Source organism: Conger conger, chromosome 3, assembly GCF_963514075.1.
Source record: "Conger conger chromosome 3, fConCon1.1, whole genome shotgun sequence".
NCBI lineage: Eukaryota > Metazoa > Chordata > Actinopteri > Anguilliformes > Congridae > Conger > Conger conger.
In genome coordinates, this window is record NC_083762.1 from 27,249,404 (window position 1) to 27,268,903 (window position 19,500).

The window sequence follows — 19,500 nt, forward strand, 5'->3', positions numbered from 1 at the left end:
GATACATATACTGCTTTTGTGCATAACAATGTTTCTAGTTTCTACACAGTTCTACTTCACTCAAGTTTTTCCCACAATTCATAACAGTTATCTTGCTGTTAGAATGAATAGAAATGTCAATCAAGGCAATTTCACTCAGGGTGGCATTTAAGCCCGATGAATTAGATGCCCAATCTGGCACAATTAAGCACTCTGCCCTTGGCTACCCCAGAAGCGGTGGGATCTTCTGTTTGACATGATAATGTAAATCCTTTAAGTTAGAGCTCTCGGCATGCAAATTATGATTTTGGCTTATGTACTTCAAAGGACCCTAACCCCAAGCCCCTCGCCCCGCACACAAAATCCCCAGACCACCCAGTTTCTGAGATGAGAAATACATTACCGCTGACATCTAAAAATCTCCTCCGGGGAGAACCCAACCAAACATGAAGGCCCTGATTTTTTTCCTCCACTCAGTGAATGGAATACGAATATTCGCTTCACTGACTAACCCTGGGCCGTCCAACGAGTTTCTGTGAAACAAAATAGCCAAGAACCACCCCCACTGCAAACAAACAAAAAACACTACAACGGCAAACATTCAATGTCAGGGGAGAAAAAGAAACAACACGCATGAATCGCGACACTTGGCCTGACTCGGGGACCCAGAGGGATAATGACAGCCTGCGTGACAAATCCGTCCAATGTGTTCCTCAGTCCTGGGTGGAGGGCCCGGGGCGTGTGGATGGGTCTTCCAAGCTGGAGGTCGAATGCTCACAGGGCCGTCGCCAGCTGTAGGCGGACATTTTGTGCCTAACCCTGAGAGCTGAGGCGCCATTCGTTCACAATAGAGATACTTGCACAAGGCCACCTGCTGGCAGGCTCTGTCCTCCTTGACATTCGGAGAGAACATTAGCATTTGCTCTCCAGCTTATTTTGTGGGCTGCGGCAATGAATCAAGAAAACGCATTTTACGCCAACATAATTTATGAATAGATAATTAACACAAAAATAAATCTGTCATTAAAAATTAATTTAAGTCTAAGGAGGCTGTTTTCGCTCTAATGAAGGTAATTAGGGAAAGTCATCATGTCATACGTCATTGCACATTTGTGATGAGGAATTATATACAGTATATGTATGGAAGTGACCTGATGAGGGTCTACAACATCAAGCCACGTCTTGATGTCTGGGTCATACTGCAAGAACCTGGCAGGGTAGTTTAACAGTGCAGGCAGAGGTGAATGAGAACAGACAGGGTCTATACATGGGGTAGAGGGAAAGCTCTATCCATCCTGGGATGTCACGCCAAATACTGGTCTTAATGATTTAATTGCCCAAATCATGTGTGTAATCTGACATTTTAGCTGATATTATAGATAAACTGATGAAAAGCTTATATCTGCCTTTGCTTCCCTATATAAAGCATTTTATTGTGTTCTAATCCACAACTGAAGTACCATTGTTTTTTAGTGCTCATTGGGCTACTGACCAGGGTAAATTATGGAAACAAACGAATACATATACACTGGCCCTGCAGGTATAGAATTAGTCACCCATGCTATAGCCTGATGCTGAAAAGACATACAGGAGACCATTACATTATGGAATAACCTGTGCATAATCTCAACATTGCAAAGAAACCCATATGGATTTTGTGTTTTTGTGTTACATGTCAAAAGGTCTTAAGCACTTTATAAATGTACCCATTCACATACAGTGTCCTCCATAATATTTGGGATAAAGACCCATCATTTATTTGCTTCTGTACTCAATTTGAGATTTGGAATACAAAAATAACATTAAACTGCACATTGTCAGATTTTAATAAAGGGCATTTTTATAAATTTTGGTTTCACCATGTACAGTGGGCTCCAGAATTATTGGCACCATTAATAGAAATGGAGAAAAAAGGCTGCATATAATAAACAACATGGATAATGATCCATATTTTATGTTCAAACAAACATACATTTACTCTCATTTTTCAATGCTTTTATTTAGTCGTCAAATACTTTTCTGAAAACCAGTTGCCAAAATTATTGGCACCCCTAACAATTATTGTACTGTAGATAAAATCAAACAAAGTGAAATTGGAAATACAATTTTACTTGAATTTAGTTCATCTCAGCCGACTATGTTGTGTCATTCCATCACTTACCATCAGCATGGGAAAAGCCAATTCAGAAGACACATATGGTAATTAATCATCACAAGTTGGGTAATGGGTACAAAAAAATTAGATTCAGATGCCTTCACCTCTGCCCTGTGGAGATTGTTTGTGATGTCACTGACTGATGTTTTGGGGTTTTTCCTCACAGCTCTCACAATGTTTCTGTCATCAACTGCTGTTGTTTTCCTTGCTCAAGTTGTTCGATGTCTGTTGCTCAGTAAGCCAGCGGTTTATTTCTTTTTCAGGACATTCCAAGTTGCTGTACAAGCTATCCCCAATGCTCTGATCGATTGCCCTTTCTAAGCTTCAAAAAGACTCTCTGGTATTCATGTTGATTTTTCACAACACAAATGCACCCTTCACAGGCAAGACCAAGAGTCAAAATGCGAAACTCAATCTAACAGGACACATCTCGGCAACAATGTTCCAATACTTTTGCTCACCTAAAATTTGTGTGGTCTGATATAAAAGCGGATATGTTCTAAGGTGTTTAACAAATCTAGATACATATACCAGGGAATGAAAGTCATCTGTCATCTCATGTACATCTTTTGGCCTCAAACTCAATTGTCTTCAGTGTATAACAAAAACAATTGCTTGGAATCGACCTTGCTGTTCCAATACTTTTGGAGGGGAGTACCTATTGTGAAATATCCATCCATCCATCCATCCATCCATCGTCACCCGCTTATCCGGAGTCGGGTCGCGGGGGCAGTAGGCAAAGCCGGGTATTCCAGGCGTCCCTCTCCCCAGCAACGCATTCTAGCTCCTCCTGGGGGATCCCGAGGCGTTCCCTGGCCAGGAGAGATATATAATCTCTCCAGCGGGCTCTGGGTCTCCCTCGGGGTCTCCGCCCAGTTGGACGAGCCCGGAAAACCTCCAAAGGGAGGCGCCCGGGAGGCATCCTGATGAGATGCCCGAACCACCTCAATTGGCTCCTTTCGATGCGAAAATATGTGAAATATGTACCATGAAATCTTGGAAGAAAATCGGTTTGCCTCTGCTATGAAGCGGGGTCTTAGTCAAAGGTAGATTGTCCAGCAGGACAAGCATAGATGAAAATCCAGAAATAGTAAAAATGTTTCTGCAATAAACATCTCAGGCTCCATGCTTAAATCCCATCACAAACCTAGGTTCTGAAGAGGGGGGTATCCCAAGGATATCAATGATTCTGAAGTTCTGGATGGAGGTCCCTTGTGTTCTCTAACCTTGCACAACCCAGATGTACCAATAATTGTGGAACCTGCTTTTTGGTTGAAACTTTTTCTCTGAAATATGCAAGACTTTGGTTGATTCCACGGAATCATTGAAAAAGTGCACTACTTTACACATGTTGGGAAATAAATGTCATTAACTAGGATTTTTTTAGGTTACATAATTCTGGAGGCCACTGCAGAAATTACAGCAGTCTTTATAGATTGTTCCCCCATTTCAGGGCATAATGTTTGGGACACAGCACTGTTATGTAAATGAAAGCAGCCATATTTAGTATCTTGTTGCATACCCTTTGCACGCAATGGCTGCTAGAGGTCGGCAATGCATGGACCTCACCAGCAGCTAGGCGTCTTCTCCGGTTATGCTCCGTTAGCAATAAGTTGGGTGACACCGAAGGGGATTAAAAGGCTAGAGGAAAGACTAGGTGTGGAGAGCTCTCATATCTGCATTAAGGAGTCAATTAAACACATGGGTGGCACTATGTATAAACACAACTGCAAGTTCTACATGGCGAAACCAAAATGTATAAAAATACCCTTTAATAAAATCTGAGAATGACCACTAACACCATGTTAATTGTGAGAATCCAAATATAAAATTGTGGCAAACCAGAGGAAAATCAAGACAAAATGGGTCTTTGTCCCTATAGACAAAGCTGAACATAAACAATTGAATCCAAACCAGATTTAAGAACAATGACAGATTGAAATACTTAAAAATGATTGAGAAACAAATTCAACAGCTCTTTATTTATTCTTTCCATGCTCATGTATTTTTTCATTTGCCCTTGTATTTACAGGCTTGCTTGTTGCTTTTGTTTTTAGGCAGAGGCTACGTAACCCTTGAAACATGTACCAGCACACAAATGACTGAAAACACTAGAGCAGTTTGTCATTGTCATCCAACACAGAGATAACATGCCCTTGCTCAGGATGTGCGATTAAATCAGCCGAAATACACTTTGTCAATATATTTGGGAATTACCCGACTTCACCTTGCATTTACTCGAGGCCTTTTTTGTGCCTAAAGACCATTTTACAGCAGCAAAAACGACACTTAGGAAATGCTTATTTCGAACAATTACCAAGCAGGGCTCTAATAAAATAAAAAAACTAATCAAACCAAAATGTGGAATGTGGCCAGGACACACAGGCTAATTCTATTGAAGCGCATCTCCAACACTAGCATACCAAATCATTATGCTTTGGGTTGGTTGGCTTTTGCGTTTAGTCCGGAGCAGAGGTCTGAAACTCAGGTCCCAGACAGCTGTATGGTCTGCTAGTTCTCTACATTAGTCAGTACTTCAATTAAAGCAGTTGATTAAAACCAATTAAAGGTGGTTTCTCAGGCCTGAATTCATCACTGATTTTCAAATTAAAAACAAAAGCCAGCAGACCCTGCAGCTCTCAAGTACTGGAGTTGTAGACCTCTAGACCACAGCAAAGACTGTCCCCTACTGGACTAATGCCACCACTTGCAGTCCCCCAAGCAAACAAAATTGGCATTTAGTTTCAGATGCAGTCGTAGGGACTGGTGAAAATTAGAGGGAATGGTCTAAAATGACTGCAGTACGAACAGACACAGACAAGTTGTGTAAGTGTACACTGGGCAATAGGAGAAGCTGAAGCCTGTATATGGGGGCTTATTTACATATGTGTAATGGATCGTTACCGTTTATCCAGAAGGAATCGCAAAACCGCAGCCAGTTTTGCATAGGCCAATACAGAGCAGACTGGCGGAGCAACCGTGGTGTAGTCCTCCATTCAAATGCAAGCAATTTGTGGAATAAAAAATTAAAAAAAGCCTTTGGAGAAGAACGTCAAAAAATATAGTGATAAAGCAAATCTACACTTTATTTTTACATCTTTCATGACTGGAATGAGATAAATAGAAGGCACAACAATTTGCTTTTACAAAACAGAACATCTCTCAACAGAGGTTTGCCATGTTCAAATCAGACTACAAAACAAATGAAGTGGTTTAAAAATAGTATGTATTAAAAGTTGTTCTCTCATTAGCTCAAAGTTGTTAAAAATACTGCATGTCATACGTGATGAAATACGAAGGAAGCAACAGGGAGTGGGGAGGGTAAAAGGATGAGACGCAGTGAATAGCAACCATTCAGACAGACATGATGATTGAACTTTGCAGTAATTTCAACAAACCGTGTTCGTATTTAACTTCTGAAAAACAGGGTGGCAGCAATACACAGGATTGCCCAAGAAGTAAAAAACGTTCCTTTAAGAAACAGGGAGAGAACGCCAAAGCCAGTCTCTGGATTTTTTTTTCTTTTCTTTTTTTCTTCAATTCATGTAGCTCTGTCATTTGTTTTCTGTTACGAATAAGTTCAGAACTAAGAAAGATGAGGAAAATAAATGTCCAGGACCACATTCCAAAACCCCAAAGCTGAAAACAAAAGCTGAGAGAAGGAGAGATGCAAGCCACCCTGGTTGCTAGGTGACAGGGATCAGTAGTGGTTAGTGTGTGTGTTGGTTGGGTGCATGAGTGTCCTCGTGAGTGTGTGTGTATATGTGTGTATGCATGTGTGTGTGTGTGGTGTGTGAGGGGGCGTTGGGAGGGGGGTGAGGGGGGGGGATTCACTGGCGTGGACCCGCATAACGGCCCTCACTGGGTCCAGTGCCACGTCCAGCACCAAAGCTGGGTTTCTGGGCCATGCCTCCACGGGTGGGGGCGACTCGGGGGCCTCCTATTCTGTCGCGGGGTCCCCCGGGGCCCCTGGGGCGGATGTCTCTGCGGTCTCCTTCCCGGGCCGAGCGGGTTTTCTTCTCCTCCACGTTCAGACGCACGTCACCGCGGAACTTGATGGGCTGAGATTAAAAACAAGATTCGATGCCGGATGTTAGGACACAGCTTGTCAGCGCTGCGAAACTAAAACTAGGCATCAGAGCGCGGATTTGGTTCGGTTTCAGCTGCTACAGGACTTCAATTGCTGCACGGGGCCCCAAAACATCTGTTTATAGACATTCAAGACAGTGATTGCCTGCAACTAACCAGATGGCCTAGGCAAATAAAACAACACAAATCCAATCCACTGCAGAACTTGCCATCGTTCATGTTGCAAAAGCACGTTCGTGTTACACTTAACACACAAAAAGAGAAATGGTACCCTGCTGTTTAGGATTTTCTGCACAGGTTCAGAATCGTCGAACACCACAAAGCCGAAGTTAGGCAGCTTCCCTCCGCTGTTGATCCTCAGCTCCAGTACTGTGCCGTACTCTGCGTGAAAGAAGAGGTTGCATTCCTTTCAAATTCTTAATAAAACCCCAAAAGTCACATTTTACAATACATGACTTGGCATTAACAAATGTAGTTAACGTACATTAATTGACGTATAAACGCATTAAGCATGAAACTTTGTTGCATTTGTTAACTGCCCACTATGCATTTTTTACCTGAATATTTATACATTAGCAGTTAACCATTAACAAATACATAATTATTTCTCAATATATTAGTTAACGCCAAGTCATGTAACCCTGTTACCCAAAAAAATGTAAACTACAAAATAAAGCAAAGCCGAAAGGAAGACGTACGTTCGAAGAACTCCTTGAGCTCGGCTTTGTCCACGTCGTGGGGCACGTTTCCCACAAACACCTGGTGGCTGTCTGGATACCTGACGACACGCCGCACCTCCGATTCTCCCTGCTCACCTTCCCGAACTGCACGGAGAGCAGCCGTCACACACATGCCAAATACCATTCACCATGAGGTTCACCTACGTGTCAAATCTGCACCTCCGCTCGCAAAGCAAATAAATTACAATGAGAAATCTTTCAGTTCATTCACACCGCCAGATCGTAACTGATCTGACAAAATATAGAAAATGTATTTAGAAAATTTTTTGATAAATTTTATCAGCTACATGCAAAAGTGTGTGGTTTCAGGTGCATACCTGAGCTAGAGAGGATTAACCACTCATCACATTTTTTCTGTTTGATATACCACAGGGTGGAAAAAAATATTTGAAATCCATCTGAGACCTGTGACAGGCCATGTCGACAACACCTTGGGCAACCACAAAATTCCACATGGGGTGCAGGATTGCAGTTACACAAGGTTGGTCAGTATGCCACGGGGGCTGTGGAGCGATGAGTGTACCTCCTGGCCGGGGTCCTCTGTGGGCCGGAGGAGGTCCGGGCCTCTGCTCCCGTGTCCTCTGGTCTCTCTGCGGCCTCTGTGCTGTGGTCTGAGCTTCCGCCTTCACCTCCGCCCGGGGCTGAGAGAGGAAGACACCGCACACTCACCAAACCTGACACGCTGCATGCCACCGGCCTGGAGAACCCAGTCACCGTGCGAGAGAACGGGCGCTCAAACCTCCGCAATGACAACTGACCCAACTTCAGAGCCCATTACAGCAGATATGCTAGAAGTGCATAGTGGATAATCGTATTCACCATTTTATTGCATTTCAGGCGACTGGACCGTTTTTAAGGCCGCAAGATATTGGTTACTACTGTAATGCGAATTTTCCGGTCAGGCTCACAATAGCACAAGGGTCATTGGGCCTGAACATACAGTCGAGAACACAGGAAATGTCTACGGATGAATGCTGAATACAGAAATTGTTATGCAGTCTGGAGCGGAGTTCCTGCAGCGTTTCCCCATACATAGGCAACAGCATCACTGATAAATTTCTGGCACCAGAGCTAGATTTTCCTCAAGCTATGCTTAGAGGGGTCCAATGGCTCAGAATAACTTTGCTCAACAAATGAGTAAAGCTGGGGCCTGTATCATCATGCAAAACGTTTTGCCCCTCGACACGACTACCAGCAGAACATTAATCTTTTCCCATATTATTCATGTTCAGGCAGGAAACTTGTGCAAATGCGTTCGTTTACTTCAGCTTTAAAGCAAAATAGTAATATGCAACATCTTTAATCATTGTTACTTGTGTAAGGAAGCATTATGGGAGTCTCTAGCGATGTGGTTTGCTAAATCAGCTATTTTCAAGTGTTAATCACATACGAGTTGTGGGTGACTGGCTTCATAGTACGTGTGAACGAGGTGCTGGCATGAACGAGCAAATCAGCAGAGGCGCAAAAAATGTTCCAAGAACCAGCTGCATGTGCACGTGCTCCTTAAACCTGAGAATCCAGTGAACATACCTGCACGGCTGGAGCCTTTACGACGTGTGGTGGGATTCCAGAGGCTGGCACCACTCCACCAGGAGGAAGGTTCTTACTGGTGACGGAGGCCCAGGAGAAAGGCTGCAGGCCAGAAGGGTCACGTTACAACTCTGTCTAGCAGTCTTCCTGCCATCTCTATCTGTTACCAACTCCGTCTAGCAGTCTTCCTGCCATCTCTATCTGTTACCAACTCCGTCTAGCAGTCTTCCTGCCATCTCCATCTGTTACCAACTCGGTCTAGCAGTCTTCCTGCCATACATACCTTCATCAGGTTCTCATTTTTTAACCTTAGGATTCTCAAAGATCAAATCCTCATGTATTCTACAAAATTATATCCCAAAACCCCTCTTCAGTGACCATTCATTTCACTTCAGGCCACTTGCTTTTGTTTAGTAACAGCACTTAATCTGCATTGGCCATCCAGTTTTAGTGAATTGTACACACAGGTTATTAGTTTGACATTAAAATGTAAGGAGAAAGTAAACCAAGTAGCCCACAAATTATTGCATCATTTGCTTCCATAGCATTTGGTTTAGTAATTACTCACTAACTCCAAGCTACCAAAACATGGGAACCTAGTCTATTACAACACAACATACCTAGGCTAAAAACATGGTCAAACTCATTTTTAGAAAAACCGCCTGTACGAGTTTCAAAAAAAATGTGCGGCTGCTGAAAGGGGACCCCGGGCCAGACGGCAGCGCTGCTATTAGCGGGGCTGGGGGAGGGGTGCATACCCGGTTCTCCTCGGGCGCAGCAGGTGCAGGGTCGGCGGGTGTGGGAGAAGGGGGGCTCTTCTGCTCGGGCTGCTCCTCGGCGGAGACCTCCGGCTCGGGTTCAGGCTCCTGTTTCACCTCGGGCTCGGCCGCCTCGGGCTCCGACACCGCCTCGGGCCCTGGCTCCTGCGTGGGCTCCGGCTCCGGGCTGAGGGCCGGCTCCTCCAGGGGCTCCTCCAGCTCCGCGCTGAAACGGCACGCCGTGCGTCCGACATTAGCCCCGCCGAACGAAGCTCCCCTCGTACTGCGCTGCTATTTCTGCCCGAGCTGAGATCTGATTTTCCTATGCGCCGCCATTACCTACTGACACGGACCCATTACGCCGCTACACAGAGTAATCCAATAGCGCTGCTCTGCTGGCGTCGGTGGCATAGTTCGATTTACAGAATGTGACTGCGCCGCGTGGCACATCTCAGCTAGTGTCGTAGCCTTCTGGAGCTGGCAAGTGGGAGCTAATAGAACGGGCGGTGGGGAAACGTTACATCAGCAGGGTTCCTAATAAAGGAACAGAAAATACCCTTACCATGGCGTCTGTTCATAAAATGCAGCGGACTCCTCCTGTGCCACTTCTGGTGTGTTGACCCTCTCTTCCAGCTCCTCGACCTCACCTTCAGACTCTAAGATACAGAATATTTGCAGCAGTGAGAAACGGTTACGTTTTAGAACCAAAAACGGGCATCAGCAAAAGACATTTGCACAGTCTAATACAATTTTTATTGGAGAATCAGTGATTACATGCCAAACGATTCTGAACCATATGTGTAAGTGAGTACATATTCAAAGAGAACTGGCAAGAAAGGCAGATTGAAATCCCAATTCCAAAGCAGACATTTAGATAATAAAGTCTCTCCTCACCCTCAGGGGGTTCCGAATCAGAGTCTCCAAATACTTCATCTTGATAGCGGAATATGTCATTGTGTACATAGAACTTGTTTGCCACGGTGCCCTGTGGTGGAAGAGCATGACGTGAAATATTTGCCAACACTTGAGAACAACTTTAATACATGGGGGTCACACACACGATATAATACACAAATTAAATCTGTAAGGACCATAATTTCTCACAACAGGGTCAAATAATTCAAAATGTCTGCCGCCGTTAAATTAATGAAGGGTTCCTCACCTCAGGTGCCAGAACAAAAGTCTGCATGAACTTCCTCATTGGCTGCATGTTGTTGGACAGCTCTCCCATCACCTGCACAACCACACCCTCGTTCAGTGTGGCGTGGGCATCCACGTGGCGTATCTTGGTATGGCATTCCCGAAAGCTCAGCGCCATCACCTTTTTGTGGATTTCCTAGAAACAGAAATTGAAACCGTTGTCCCAGTGCCAAAGCTCTGTGATAATTGTCGGCAGCTCAAAACTTTATAAGGAGCCAGAATTAACACACATCCGTCAGCTCCTTTGGCTCTAGGTAAGTGGCAGCCTTCTGAACTCTTGCTGCATGCACTGGCACTATCAATGCAGGTCTAACTTAAGTGTCATTCAGGATAAATTATAAATTCCCCGGTACGTGGGCTGAGTAATGGGCCGAATTTCAAAAGGTATGACATATTCACCTCAATTAGCAAAAGGCCTTGTTAATTAATTGGGTACTTACAGTCTGCCCATAGACTGCTTCGGCTGGCTTGCCGGTGCTGTCCAAGCCCCCGTGGACATAGGATGAGTTCTTACCATAAAACCTGTGAAAATTGAGGTTAAAAAGGTCAGCGTGATGATTTTTCCCTCACCATAAATCTTTCTAATTTCCACATTATGGGGAAACTGAAGATGTTGTTCATTCAGGAATAAAATATATATTCACAAAGGATCATTACCACACAAGACCACAAAGGAACAAGGTAGAAACAAGGTGACATAAGACAGAACTCAGCCATGAGCCATTAATCCAGTTGAAGTCATAGCATAGGCTAATGCTCATAGCTCTCCAACTGGCTTTCAAAAATGCCCCATGCTGCATATATACTTAATCCGTTAGCACTGAACAACTGCTACATGTCAAATGTACAATAAATTGCATACTGCTAGTTGGGGCTTGTGTATTCAAGTTGTGTGTAAGATTTACCTGTGAAGATAGTCGGGTGCCTGGTTCAGAAGAGTGTAATACTGTCGAACAAACTCTCGCCCGACAAGCTGGGCACTTGGCTTCTCCATCACCATTTCTTTGGTCAACTTGTTTGTAGCTAAAGAGCAGACAAAACGTATAGTGTCCATTAGAATTAGGCAAATGGGAGATAGTCAGATGTACAGTGCTAATGTAACTTTATCCGGCCAGGGCATGACAAGCCAGGGGCCATAGTTTACTCATTTTCTTACGCCGGCGCGCTTCCTGATGACAAACACTTAGCAAATATTTTACTACAGGAACCAGCCAGCAAAATATACACCACGTATGAATTGAACCAATTAATGTATACCTCCTCTCGGTAATCTTGGTGACAAGCCACGACGCAGCAAAGGTAACTACAACACTTCATGGACGCACCTTTAACGGTCTTTTACATTGAATACTATACAATGAAATGAAGCTATCAATTATCCCGATCAGTTGAACAGATTAAATTTGGATAACGGTTAGCCTGCCCCTCTCTTTTTCATGCCAATAACCGTGACAATAAGAGAACGCAATATTTGCTAAGGTAACGTTAAGTTTAAAAAAAAACTCTCTTAAGTCAGTTACGGTTTCGTTAAACTATCCAATGTAACGATACGTTAGACGCTTAGCTTAATTACAAGAGTGATCAACATATCAATTATATTTTAGCAGCTGAACGTGGACCACTGCCCCAAGCTCATGGCCGCATTCTAGCTGCCAACTAAAGCAGCTTGAGGGTAGCCAAGTTAGATAAAATGGTAGCCAGCAAGCTAGCTCACAAAATTTTCTAGCTAGCTCATGGAAGCGGGCTCACCCATTTCCGCATTGCAAAATGGATACGCACAGCACATGTGGGGTGAAATGTTATATAGCCACTAGCTAGCAAGCTAACAATACAGGCACATGCTCTCCAAAATCACATTTGCCTGACGAGCAAACTATCGAGTTGCAACATCCCTTCCACAGTTCACATGTTAATTTCCAGAGTAGTTGTAGTAAAGGTTGTTCTAGAATGTTCCTAGCGTTACTTGTACAAGAGCATGTGTCAAACATATGTGCCGAATAGCTATAGCTAGCTATAGGCTATAACGTCAGCTGGCTAACCTAGTGGTACCAATCAAACATCGTACCGAATACTAGTTAGCCAAGTTAGATAACGTTAGTTTGCTAACTAGCGACCAAATTAGCCAACTTACATCCGCTCATTGCAGTAAGTTAACTCATCTAACCGAAGTTAACCCGGATAGCTAGTTAGTGAGTAAAGACAATATGTAGCTAGAACTGGTTTATCCGTTATATAAAAAGCTTGAAGCCACCCGATGTAAATTAGCTCGAAATACTAGAAATACTGCTTTGTCAGCAAGCAATATACCCCTGCCACTCTCCGTATGCAAGTCGGTCGGTGATACGGTTAGCCACTGTCGGCTGAATTAACGGCTGAACGAACTAGCTAGCAGTCATTTACTTGTCCTTCGCCAATGAGCAAAGCTTATAGCTAAATTAGTTCACAAGGTAGACGACTAGCTAACCATCAAATAAACGGTAAAATCTACAGATAACTTTAACCAACCAGAAAGCTATAACGTTAGCTAAATGATTAAGTTTAACACGAAAAGCACAACTTGGCCTAGCTTGATCGATGACTGGTAACATTACGTTAGTTATTGGTCAGCTGGTCAACTGGTCATTGCTAACGTTATATCATTAGCCAGTTATCTCAAATAAATAGCTAAGTGTTGCATAGCTTTATTAGCCAGTTAACGTTACGTAGATACATAAATAACCACATTTCCACCAGCCAAAGACATTCAATCAAATACAAAGACAACAATGTATCCACTAGTGATAAACACAATTTACCTGATGGCAAATATACTTCAGATTAGTATTTTTTGATGTAACGGATTGAATCCTCGACCCCTGCGAAGCGTTCAGACGAACTCCAACGGCCTTACAACGTGCTCAACCGGCTTCTCTCACTGCTGGCTAAGGAACAACCTAATAGAATGTTCCAACATTTTAGCGGACCAATAAAGTAACAGTAAAGATAATTTACCACCAATCAAACGTGGGTTTAATAGCTAAATGTTCTCCGTAGCCAATTGCAATTGATGACGTAAACGAAAAGCGGCGACCAATTGGAGAGAAATCAGCAAGTTAGGTTAATCCAAGATCAGCCCACGACGAGAAGAAATGTGGACTTGTGATGTTACAGCAAAATTGGTTGTTGTTTCACATAAAAAAAATGACAAGAGTTATGTATTTTCAATTTTCAGTGAATGAAAATGCTTACATTAAAAAAGATATGGCAACGGCATATGCCAACGGAAACTTGCATAGTCTACTTTATTCTTTGTACTATTGGAACTGACGTTAGGACGATAGAATAAATGGAAGTTAAGGATAGATGAAAAGAAAGTGATTCTCGTTTAATTTTTGAATGTACTTTTAGTGGTATGCACATATGTCTTTGTTGATTCCCTTATCAAAAGAAATATTTCTGCTGTATAGTTTGAATCATATTGTAGGAACCCTTTTTTTTTTTTTTTTACCATCAAAGCATTAGCTTTCATAAGTTTATAAAAGTATTATGACAGTATTGTTAAATGACCAGTAGCCTACCACTTGGCAAGCATAATGTGTACACAAGAATAGGGTAAATTGGGCCATAGTACCGGCTAAAGTGAGTAATGGGGCTAGCAGGATCTACCTGATTGAGAATCCACCTGTCTACCCACGGCTACAGCCAATCCCACAGTGGGCAGATGCCAAAGATGCTTCACTTTACATGGTCATGAATGCTGTGTACAGAGTACTGGGATTATGGGTCACACCCAGGGGGCTTTTGTGGAGCTGTCGCCCTCTAGTGTTAATAAACCAGTAGCTGCACAAGCAGTGCTAAGATTTGTTCAGCCTACTAACATTATCAAGTTAATTCCACAAAATTGCACAGTCACAGCCTTGAAAATAGAATACTAATTTGAGGGTAAATTAATTCAATAGTGTAAGATAATATTAATTCTTGACCATTGGGTCAGCTTTAGATTGTAGAATATTTGTCATTATAGCATTGAAGACCCTCTCACATTGTATTATTGATGTATGATTCTATATAAAAAATTGTAAACTTAGGGGAGTGTAATATATTAAACACTGCAAAACACACACGACCAGGTGACAATGTGGAATTAGGGCCAGCTTACCTGAACAGTTAAAACAGTTTATTACACCGCTTACCACCGGCTTGAAGATGATTCCCCAGCACCCAAATTGGTGAATGCAAAATTAAAAGTAATTTGAATGTCATTTTGAAATCATCTGCACGTAATTTTGCCAACTGGGCATTTGACTGTATTTATTTCTGTCCATCAGTGATAGCAACAAAAAGATAATAAGTGTATATTTCACAGATTTTTAATTCGTAATGTATACTCTAAATGATTATAAATGTAGATATGCAAATTACTAATGTGCTACACCTACTACTACTTCAAACATGTAACTTTGACTGGGTTTATTTAGTGTAACCATTACATTACATAGCATTAATGGCATTTGGCAGACGCTCTTATCCAGAGCGACGTACAGTTGATTAGACTAAGCAGGAGACAATGCAGGGTTAAGGGCCTATCTCAAGGGCCCAACGGCTGTGTAGATCTTATTGTGGCTACACCATACTTTTGGTAAGTACAGAGTGTTACTACACCTTTATGGTAACTACATTTGTTAATTTGATGATTGAGAGACAAAAGTAGCCGACAGAAAATCTACTTTTTATGGTACTTGCATGCATAATACAGCTTACCATTTTACAAAAATAAAATAATTCATTTGCTATGTTTAGGCATCTCAACTCTATATATAATTGCAATAAGTTCTATATTATCAGACTTAAAAAGTGGAAGTCATGTATAGATTCAAATAAAGTAATTATCGTTTCTATTTTGAGTTATACTTTAAGTGGTAGGCAACTTCACGTTATACTTTTGCAGATTTCCTCATTAAAATGAACATACCAGCTTGTATTAATAGAGAATGATTTTCACAATGAAAGTATTTGCTTTCATAAGCTTATCTCAGTACTTATTGTTATAGCATTGCTAAATGATTTCCCCCCTTTTGCCTTCTCTCCCAAATATAGTAAGAAAAGTGAAGACAAATACCAATAGGCTACTGCCTGGAAAGCATATGCACACATGAATACCGAAAATTGGGCCATGATACTGGCCAAAGTGAGATACAGGCTAGTAGGCTCTGATTGAGAAGCCACCTGTCTACCCACTGCTCCAGACAATCCCAAAGTGGGCAGATGCCAAATATACTGTGTACAGAGTACTGGGATTATGGGGCACGTTGGTTGCCATTAACTTTTTCTGTAAAATGGTACTGTAAAACAAATACGGATGTAAATAATATGAAATAAAAACTGTCTGTATGTTTGTCTTATAATCATCAAAACACGGTGCTTCCTCATCCTGCAGAGGGAGACAGTCTCCACTTGGGACATACGATGATACTTTACGAAAACTATTTATTCATCCTCCTGAGACCTGGAAATTATTATTTAGATAGGCCTAATCCAAGTCTTGAATGACAAAAACAATAAAGGCTATGTGTTTGTACATATGTGTTTGCTTGACTTAATAAATTAAAGTAAATTAAAGTAGCTAATTCAGAAAGTAGTCTACATGTTTAAAAAAAAAATATATATATATATATATATATATATATATATATATATATATATATATATATATATATATATGACGGCGGTTACTCTATACAAATATCACACAATCCTGATTGTTTGAGGATCCTAAGGAAATAATATAGCTCTCGTTCTTTTCTTTGGCCAGACACACGCGCAGGCATAGTGTCAGTCAACGCCTTCTTGAACATTCTCTTCGTTTTCCTGTGTATCACAGCTGGCATAGCCTAGCCTAGGCTACATATTAAACATTTTCCGGTATGCCAAAGAATGTGAAAGAATTTGTCTGGTTCACTAAATTATATTGCCAAATATTTATTTAAACGCGAGGCGGGACTGTCAAGATCCCCGAATCCCCGACGTATGATGAGAAGCAGACTGACATAGCCTATGCGCAACATATAGCCTAAACCATGTACTTTATTTACTCTGAACGGTAGATAAAATGTGTTCTATTTACTCAGTGGGGAACGGTTCGGCTCTCATAAAATTGCTATATCGCTAATAATGAGTAATATTTCGTTGAAAGACAGCGGATTCCTTTCACTTCCGTGTTGATCCAGGATAGGGGTGGGGTCGCCATTTGTTTTGGCGGTACGTCTCCATACTTGGCGCGAGTGTGCGGCTGGGAAGGTGCAGCTGGTAAAAGGGTGAACTACGGCTTTGTCCCAGCAGAATTAGAAACTAGAGGGTAGTCCATACCCCATTCCCCATGCGATTTCCCCCTTTCTAAACGAGGGAATCGCATGTAGTCGGGACTGAAATTGGGAGGCGATTTTTGAAATGTTGATGCTGTGACTTATGCAAGTAAACCGAAGCAATTTTAGTGTAATAACGCTTTCACACCCAGTAGCCTACTATCCTCTGCAGCGACAACTTATCTTACCTCCGTAATGTAATAACCGTCAAATGCGATCTATGTTACTTACTCATATCTTCTTTTGGGACGTTTTATGTCTCAAGCCTGTTCGCGTATCACTTAGCTACCACCTAAGCTATTGCCTCGATGCACAATCTGACTTTGAAGATTTTTCACACAATATTAAACAAGAATGAACAGTTACACAAATATAAGAAATACTGAAATAATCTGGAAAATATATGTGCAGAAAACGAACGTGCCTTATTTGCTCAATAGTGAGTTATTCTCTGAAACGATATAGGATTCCATAATGTCAGAATGTACTATTTATTCTTTAGGAATTCCGGAATAAGCTAACTTAAATAACCACTAACCTAAGCAATATTTGTAGCTCTGTTTCAGAGGAAATCTAGCCTGCAATTATCTTATATAACTGTGCTGGTCTGTGCTTTGCATTAAAAAGGGGCAATGTCTACAGTAGGCTCCTGGAGGACCTTTTAATTTTAAAAATAGGCTCAGAATTATAGCTTGAACAAATAGGAAATTGTGGTTACTTGTAAAACCAGCATATATAACAGATGATGTCACAAAACTCCCCTGTCCAATTTTATGATGTGTCTGTATTATGTGGTTCATATAATATGCAAGTAAGACAATTATATAAAAACATTTGGATATTCAAGTGTTGTTAGAAATTGTTTAGCAACTACATAGTCCTTGAGAATGGTTATTGTGGCTATTCTCAAAGGTCCTTTGACCGTTTACTCTCAATGGGTTTATTTCCTTTTTTGGACATTTTGTTTTTTGGATGAGTTCCAGTCTTACAGTTTTCCGACAGAACAGAAACTCCAGATAATGCACCATGTGAAGCATGTGATCACAGAAATACATTGTATTGTGTGTGCCTTTCAGGAGACACTGTAAGTATAATGACCTGAAATTTAGGACTGTTTTGTGGGTAACAAATATCTTTTGAATTGTGAAGCATTATCTCGATACAGTGGGATTGGCACTTTTTTAAATAGAACTTATAATAAACAACATGGATAATGATCTATATTTTATGGTCAAACATACAGGAAAACAATATACTTTATTTCAATACATTTACTCTAATTTCTCAATGTTTTTTATTTAGTAATCTCATTATTTCTGAAAAGAAAAAAATTGGCACCCCTAACAATTATTGTAAATAAAATCAATACAATTTTACTTTCATTTAGTTAATGTCAGCGTAAAGGAACTATTTTGTGTCATTCTATCACTTTTCCACTAGGGTATAAAAATGAGGTAACAAGCAGGCAAAATGTCTTTGTCATCCATCAAAGAAAAGCCAATAAACTGTCAATTCAGAAGAAACAGGTGGTAATTGACCATCACAAGTCGGGTAATGTGTACACAAATGTACATACAATGGTTAAACATACAATCTAACACTGTAAGTGCAATATTAAAAAGGCGTAACACATATGGAATGGTTGCAAACTTGCCAGGAGGTGAGTGCTATGGTCAGATAAGACAAGAATTGAATGTTTTGGCCATGCACACCATCAACATGTTTGGCAGCAAAATGGAATGCATACAAGGAGAAGCACCTCATACCTACTGTCAAATATGGCGGTGGGTCATTGTTGTTTGGAGATGTTTTGCTGCCAGTGGTCCAGAGGAATCATTTAAGAATTGACTCCAAGCATACATCAAAATCCACACAGAAAGGAATGGAATGGTCAAAAATCCCCCCAAATGTGTTCTCTAACCTTATCACAGATGATAGGAAAATACTTGTTGCTGTCATCTTTGCCAGGGATGTTTGCACAAAGTATTAAACCATGGGTGCCAATAATTGTGGAACCAGTTTTTTGAAATACTTGTTTTATTTGAAAAATGTAAGACTTTGGTTGATTTAATTGAATCATTAATAAAGCACACTACGCATGTGGGAAAATGAAGCTTATGTCAATGACTATTATTTTTTAGTTTACACCACTTTTTGTGAAGATTTATCAGGGGTGCCAATAATTCTGGAATCCACTGTAAAATATAATAATGCTGTTAATGCTATCCCCCTGTAATCATCTGGATTCTTTTAAATGGGTAGTTGTCTGTTCTTTCATAACCCCACACACTCTAGGGTCCTCATCGCACCTGTCCCTGTGTTCAATTTTTCGTTGTATGTCGCTCTGGATAAGAGCGTCTGCTAAATGCCTGTAATGTAGTGTAATGTAAAAATGCAATGTTTTTATTTGTATTTTAAGTACTGCATTTTCCTAACAAAAATGTATATTGATGCATTCCTATCAATGATGCATTTAGAGTAGTTGCATAAACTTTAATAATATGTCCAGTTTTCAATGTAAATAAAACAACAATACTGAACATTTTATTAGCAACAGGTCTGTAGTAGGAAAACTGAAAATAAAAACTATGAAAGGTACGCTTTTGCCATGTATAATAGAATGTCACATTATAGCGTTATAAGTATGCTATATTTGTACGGGCGTACAGGGTCATGAATAGTGATTTGTCAATTTGAATCGATTTGTC

The 19,500-nt window shown here is 41.2% G+C and overlaps 1 protein-coding gene across 1 annotated transcript; it reads right to left on the reverse strand.

The window, feature by feature from the left end:
* Positions 1-4,089: 4,089 nt before the first annotated feature.
* g3bp1 (GTPase activating protein (SH3 domain) binding protein 1) lies at positions 4,090-13,403 on the reverse strand. The gene is made up of 12 exons (XM_061235949.1): positions 13,247-13,403; positions 11,357-11,474; positions 10,892-10,973; positions 10,414-10,587; positions 10,146-10,236; positions 9,814-9,907; positions 9,252-9,477; positions 8,494-8,595; positions 7,487-7,604; positions 6,922-7,047; positions 6,495-6,604; positions 4,090-6,195 (listed from the first exon to the last, which is right to left on the reverse strand). Exons 2-12 carry the CDS (start codon positions 11,449-11,451, stop codon positions 5,965-5,967), a joined length of 1,449 nt encoding a protein of 482 aa, XP_061091933.1. The 5' UTR covers positions 11,452-11,474; positions 13,247-13,403; the 3' UTR covers positions 4,090-5,964.
* Between the last annotated feature and the right edge of the window lie 6,097 nt (positions 13,404-19,500).